Source organism: Quercus suber, unplaced genomic scaffold, assembly GCF_002906115.3.
Source record: "Quercus suber isolate HL8 unplaced genomic scaffold, Cork oak 2.0 scaffold_556, whole genome shotgun sequence".
Classification (NCBI taxonomy): Eukaryota; Viridiplantae; Streptophyta; class Magnoliopsida; order Fagales; family Fagaceae; genus Quercus; species Quercus suber.
This window is the reverse complement of record NW_027070004.1, coordinates 208,225-215,025: the sequence shown is the minus strand read 5'-3', so window position 1 is coordinate 215,025 and position 6,801 is coordinate 208,225. Positions and strand designations below refer to the sequence as shown.

Below are 6,801 nucleotides of genomic sequence, written 5' to 3'. Positions count from 1 at the left end.
TGTTTTATTTTGATATATTGTAAGAGGTTTTAGTTTAGTTTAAATAGGTTTATTCAGCCAAAAAAAAAAAGTTTTATGAATTAAAGGTAACATAAAATAAGAACCCGTAAAATTCTCTTGTTACAATGCTTTTACCGATTTTTACTCTGTTTGTGTGTTTGTTTGTTTGTTATAAGAAATAAGAAAGAGAGGGGAATATGTACGTGTGTGTTGTAGCTTTGTGGTGTTAAATGCTGTTGTTTTAGTTTCATTTGGGTGAATGAATTATGAATGAAGGAGTCACACTCATAAAATACAAATAGGGAGAGGCCAAAGGAATAATACCTCTAATTTACCGATGGTTAGGATTTACGGGAATATTAAGAGAGAGAGAATAGGTTGGGTGGGACAGCTTTGTTGGCAATTTGTTGCGACGGAGAATGGATATTCATAAATATAGATCTGAGTTAACAGTGGCTGAAGCGGTGACCCACTTTCGCTTTCTTCTCGAAAACTATTTCTTTGTCCGATTACGAGATTGAGTTTTTGCGACGCTGCGCCACACAATCCTAAACGTGGTCCTTACTCGTTTACTCTACTAGTTGCTACTAGTTGTGATAAGAAAACAGGAATTGTCACCATTATAAATAAGGATCTAGTGAAAATCTGGTGATATTTTATTGTGTGTGTGTGTGTTTTTTTTTTTTTTTAATAATAAAATCAAAATGAAAATTGTACCTTTTAAGTTTGATTGAATTCATTACATAATTTTCTCTTTGCTCCTGTTATTTAGAGGATGGAAATGAATTTAAGTAAGATTTAAATAGTGTAATTTGCATTTTAGCTAAAAAATAATTATTACAACTCAGCAAAACCACATGTCTCATAATTTTTATATTAAAAAGAAGGTATACTTTAGCATTATTTAGTGGTAAGTAATTTTAATTCATAGTGGAGAATATAGTATTTGTCTTTTAGACTTGAGAATATAGTACTTTGCCATCTTGTTGAATTGTAATATTTTTAATTTTTAAGTGGGTTAATTGCAAAATTCATCCTAAATTATAGGTATTTGTATTTTGCATTCCTAAATTCTTAAAGCTTGTATCATCACCTCAATTGAAATAAACATAACCAATTATATGACAAAAATTCCTTTCTTATTGTTAAATTCATTTAAATGCCTCTCTCCTCTTATTGTGATATTGTCTTCCTCTACCCAATTTAAAATTATTCTTCTAAAAAAAGTAAGCCTAGTCTCAACATATTCATAAAAATGACCTCAGAACATTGGTATCAGGTGTGTCAAATGCGGGTTTTTTCCAAACTTAAAGTATCTCTCTGCTAGTGAAGGGTGGTTTCCAACCCTCTCCTAGAGTGTAGAATTGGTGTCCCTTCCTTGGAAGGTGCCTCTGTCCCTTAAGGTAACAGGTTTACCTTGAGGCTGTGTTGGTTTTTTTCTTCAGGGACTTTGGGAAACAGATAATAGATTAGGATGGAAGAACTCACAAAAACTTGGAATAGCTTAACCCTTTCGGAATGTGAAGGATCAAACTTTCGCATTAAGGAGGGGCAGGCAAAAACGGAATTTACTTTAGCAGCAAGATTCTTGACTAAAAGAGCTCTCAATATTGACGCCATAGCAAAGACCTTCACACCCCTGTGGAGATCGAAAAATGGCTTCAGAATCAAAAAGGAGAGTGACCATGTGGTTTTATTTTCATTTGATGATAAGAGCGAAATGGAGAAAGTTATGGAAGCAGAACCTTGGAGTTTTGATAAACGACTAATGGTTTTGCAACGGTATGGTAGGGAAAAGGACGTAGGTGATATGGAGTTCAAGAAGGTGACATTTTGGGTGCAAGTTCACGATCTTCCAATTAGATTCCGGACAAAAGAGATAGCTGAACAGCTTTGTGAAGCGATTGGAGAGGTGAATGGAGGGACTTCTGAAGCTGAGTCAGAGGGCGATAATTTCATGAGGGTCCGGGTTACAATAGATATCACCCAACCATTGAGCAGAGGAAGAGTGGTCTCACTTGACAGTGGTAAGGAACTGTGGGTACACTTCAAGTATGAGAGGCTTCCAAGCCTATGCTTCTGGTGTGGCTGCTTGGCGCATGAAGATAGGGATTGCGAGCTATGGGTGGAAAGTGAAGGAAGGCTACTGCCTGAGTCACAGCAGTTCGGCCCTTGGTTGAAGGCTGCGCCATTTGTACCGTCCAGGAAGTATGTTGTAAAAGTGCCCGGATTTTTCACAACAAAAAATTCTAGTGCAGCGACGGCAAAGCCCAGAACAGCGAAGCAATCACCAGTGGTTGTGGTCTGGTCAGGCAAGCTTGCGCCGGAAATTGTTAGGCTCGAAAAATCCAGCACATCACCGGAGAATATAATGCTGGAAAAGGAAGGTTTTGAAGTTCACAATGCTGAAAACATAGACCCGGTTTTACAGGAGGCATTTCAACAAGAAACAAGGCAGTCAACTAAGGAAGGAAAAAGTGAGAATGTGACAACTCAACAGGCTGGGTTAGCTATGGAAATGGTGTCAGGAAAGCCTTTTGAGGAGGTATTAGGTGAGATAGATAAGGAAATAGGAAAGTATGATTCCAAAAGTTTTGAGTCAACAATTTCTGAAGCTAGCATGGAAAAGGAAAATCATGTGGGCCAGCCGAATATCAATGATGCCAAGGTGCCATGTATGTCATCTAAGCCAGCCAACTTGTCTTTTTCTCCTAGAGAACCTTTGGCAGAGATTCCAAACCCTATTGTCAGTCACGGGTATGTGGAGGGAACATGGAAAAGATTTACCAGAGTTAGGGTGGCAGCCGATGCATGTATGTCTGAGGTTGTAGGGGGGAAAAGAAGTTTAGGCAGTGATACAAACCAAACTGAGTTACCATAAAAAAGGAGGGTTTCTCATGGAGGTGCAACAAAAACCAAGATATTGGCAGAGGCTGGTAACCAGCCCTGCCAGAAGCAATGAGTCTGTTATTATGGAACTGTCGTGGGCTTGGGAACCCATGTACAGAGAACGAGCTTGTCTGTTTGATACAGGCAAAAGATCCCTCTGTCGCGTTTATAGCCGAAACATGGGCAGATGAAGCAAGGCTAGATCGTACTTTGAGTAAGATTAATTTTGATCAGAAATGGGTGGTTCCAAGGCAAAATAGAGGCGGTGGATTAGTTTTGTTTTGGAGAAATTCGATTAATGTTGATGTGGTAGATTCTCATAGGTATTTTATTGATACGATCATTAATGGGAACACTGAAAATGCTTGGCAATTCACTGGTTTTTATGGGGAGCCTGAAACCCATAGGAGGAGTGAGGCATGGAGCAAATTAAGAAGTCTAAATTCTAGAATGGACATTCCTTGGATTTGCGGTGGAGATTTTAATGAAATTGTTCGTAAAGAGGAAAAATGGGGAGGAATTCCTAGAGATTACAACCAAATGCAACTATTTCGAGATGTGATCGATGAATGTCAATTTATGGATTTGGGATATGTGGGGCCTAAATTCACATGGGCGAAACACTACGTTGATGGGCATTCCATAAGAATAAGATTGGATCGGTGCATGGCTACAAATTCTTGGTTCCAAAAATTCCCGGGAACTAGAATTCACCATCTTAGTTGTATGTCATCGGATCATTCTCCTCTTTTGATCAATTTGTCGGGGCTGCCTGAACCTAGAAAGAAGAGATGTTTTAGATTCGAGGAAATGTGGTTATCGGATCCAACATGTGGTGAGACGGTCGAGGAAGTGTGGAGCAACACAAGGGAGCCGAATCCAAACATAGCCATTCTGAAGAAAGTGGCTAAATGTGAACAAGAATTAACATGGTGGAATAGGCACAACTTTGGGCACGTGAGAAGGGAGTTAGAGATTAAGAAGAACCAACTTGTCTTGGCTGAGAACGAGGCCATGGTGAGTGGGAATAATTCTTGGGTTAGAAGTCTGAGAGTGGAGATTAACTTGTTGCAAGATCGGGAATCAAGAATGAGGTGTCAAAGATCTAGGGTGTTGTGGTTAAGTAAAGGGGATAACAACACGACTTTCTTCCATAGCAAGGCTACAAGGAGATTTAGAAAAAATATGATAAGAGGGATAAGAGATCGAAATGGAACTTGGTTGACCGACCAAGAGGAAATTGGCCAAGTGATGGAAAGTTACTTCATCGACCTTTTCTCCACCTCCAACCCGATCCTTGAAGCTGACTCCCTTGAGAAAATCCCTTGCATGGTGACCGATGAGATGAATGTGGAATTGATGAAGGAATTCACAGAATTGGAAGTCAAGGAAGCCCTGAATCAGATGGCTCCCTTAAAGGCACCGGGTCCGGATGGTATGCCTCCGTTGTTTTACCAACACTTCTGGACGACGATGCAGCATGATGTTACTTCAGCCATCCTTTCTTGGTTGAATTCAGGTACCCTACCCGAACCAATTAATCATACACTCATTACTCTCATCCCTAAAATTGCTAATCCTGAACATGTGTCTGAATTTCGCCCTATTAGTCTTTGTAATGTCCTGTACAAGATTTATTCTAAGGTCTTAGCAAATAGGTTGAAGAAATTTTTACCTTCCTTAATTACTGAACATCAATCTGCCTTTGCTAAGGAAAGACTTATTTCAGATAATATTATGGTTGCTTTTGAGACCCTCCATCATATGAAGCAACATAATTCAGGAAAGCATGGATTTATGGCTGTCAAATTAGACATGAGTAAAGCCTAGGATCGGGTGGAGTGGGTGTACTTAGAGAGGCTTTTGGAGAAAATGGGTTTTTGCGATAGATGGGTTGCTCTCATGATGAGTTGTGTGAAAACAGTGTCGTACTCTATCATGGTGAATGGTGAGCCAATTGGGATGATCCACCCTAAAAGAGGAATTAGACAAGGAGACCCACTATCTCCTTTCCTTTTCCTTTTATGTACGGAAGGACTTCATGCTCTCATAAAACATTCGGCAAGGAATGGGGAAATTAAGGGTTTTTCCTTGTGTAAACGAGGCCCAAAATTAACCCACTTGTTTTTTGCAGATGATAGCTTACTTTTCTGTAGGTCAATTCATGAGGATTGCCATAATGTGTTGAAGATATTGGGAGAATATGAGTCTTGGTCAGGGCAAAAAATTAACAAAGAGAAGACCGCAATCTTCTTTAGCAAATCTACCACAAATGAAGCAAAATCAAGCATAAAGAACCTCTTCCAAGTCCAAGAGGTGAAGTCCTATGAGAAATATTTGGGGCTCCCATCTTTTGTTGGCAAGGGTAAAAAGGCAAGCTTCAACTACATAAAAGAAAGGGTTTGGAGGAAACTTCAAGGTTGGGAGGGTAAATTGCTTTCTCAAGCCGGGAGAGAGGTTTTAATTAAAGCCATGATCCAAGCGATCCCTACTTATGCCATGGGGTGCTTTAAGTTGCCATTGGGGCTTTGTGACGACATTGAAGCTATGATTAAGAAGTTTTAGTGGGGGCAAAGGGGAAATAGAAGGAAAATCCATTGGATTCGGTGGAGTGAACTGACTAAATCCAAAATGGTGGGTGGTATGGGCTTTCGCGATTTGGCTCATTTTAATGACGCCCTTTTAGCGAAACAAGCGTGGCGGCTTTTGCATAACAAGGAAACCCTCTTCTACAAAGTTTTCAAGGCCAAGTTCTTCCCTAACACTTCTCTTTTAGAAGCTAAGGAAACAAGTTTGGGGTCCTATGCTTGGAAGAGTATATTATATGGTCGTGATGCTATCCTCGACGGTGCTTGTTGGAGGGTGGGGAATGGAAAGTCCATAAAAATTTGGCAACACCACTGGCTGCCTCGAAAACATCCAACCAAGATCCTCTCTCCAATGGTGGAAACGATGGAAGAAGCTACAGTGGATTGCTTAATTAATGAGGAAGCTAGAACTTGGAACGTTGCTATGATAGATGGTATTTTTGCACCACAAGAAGCTGAGGAGATAAAGAACATCCCTTTGGCTAGAGAAGTCACTAAAGACTCTCTGTACTGGCCGTGGGAGCATGATGGCAGGTATAGTTGCAAAACGGGCTACCGTTTCTTGAAGGAAGATGAAGTGGGATTTCAAGTGATTGAGAACCAAGACCATGAGGATGGGTTATGGAAGAAGGTTTGGGCCCTTGATTGCCCAAATAAAGTAAAAAATGTTATTTGGAGGGCTGGCCGTAATTCTCTGCTTACAAAGTGCAACTTATACAAACGAACTATTATCACAGAACAATGTTGTGATCGATGCAAGGAAGAAACTGAAGACATCCTGCACGCGGTGTGGAGTTGTAAACAGCTGGACGGGGTATGGGGTGCTAATAGCTTGTGGAATTTCCGGAACCAACAGTGCTTTGCAAGTTTCAGTGAACTATTGGCATGGGTATTTGATCATCATAGGAAACTAGGGCTGTTTGCCTTTAATATCTGGTCCATATGGCATCAACGGAACCAGGTTAGGACTCTTCAAGCCCATCGTCCCCTACATCAAATTTCTCAGTGGGCTCTTGACAGCTTCGATGAATTTCAAGCGCTGAAAATGGCTCCTCCTCCCAGTAGACCAGTGAGAAGACCAAGGTGGAAACCTCCAGATCGGGGTTCTCTCAAAATCAACTTTGATGGTGCCATCTTTGCCGAGGAAAACTACTCTGGTCTGGGAGTAGTAATTCGCAACGGGAAGGGGCTGGTTCTGGCATCCATGACTGAGCGGATCCCACAGCAGCTCCAGCCAGAGGAGATCGAAGCTTTAGCTGCCTCTAGAGCCCTTGAGTTTGCTAGAGATTTGGACGTTACTAATGCTGTCTTGGAGGGTGATTCT

At 40.9% G+C, this 6,801-nt stretch overlaps 1 protein-coding gene across 1 annotated transcript; it reads left to right on the top strand.

Annotated features, from left to right (window-relative positions):
* Positions 1-4,778: 4,778 nt before the first annotated feature.
* Positions 4,779-5,454, top strand: LOC111997104 (uncharacterized). The gene is made up of 2 exons (XM_024029154.1): positions 4,779-4,837; positions 5,046-5,454. Exons 1-2 carry the CDS (start codon positions 4,779-4,781, stop codon positions 5,452-5,454), a joined length of 468 nt encoding a protein of 155 aa, XP_023884922.1.
* The last annotated feature ends 1,347 nt before the right edge of the window (positions 5,455-6,801 follow it).

What these genes read in the sequence shown, in the direction of transcription:
- LOC111997104 (XM_024029154.1), top strand. Translation starts at nt 4,779, where the DNA reads ATGGGTTGCTCTCATGATGAGTTGTGTGAAAACAGTGTCGTACTCTAT. An exon ending in GTACTCTATCATGGTGAATG is followed by an intron (nt 4,838 to 5,045) that starts GTGAGCCAATTG and finishes ACTTTTCTGTAG; the next exon opens with GTCAATTCATGAGGATTGCC.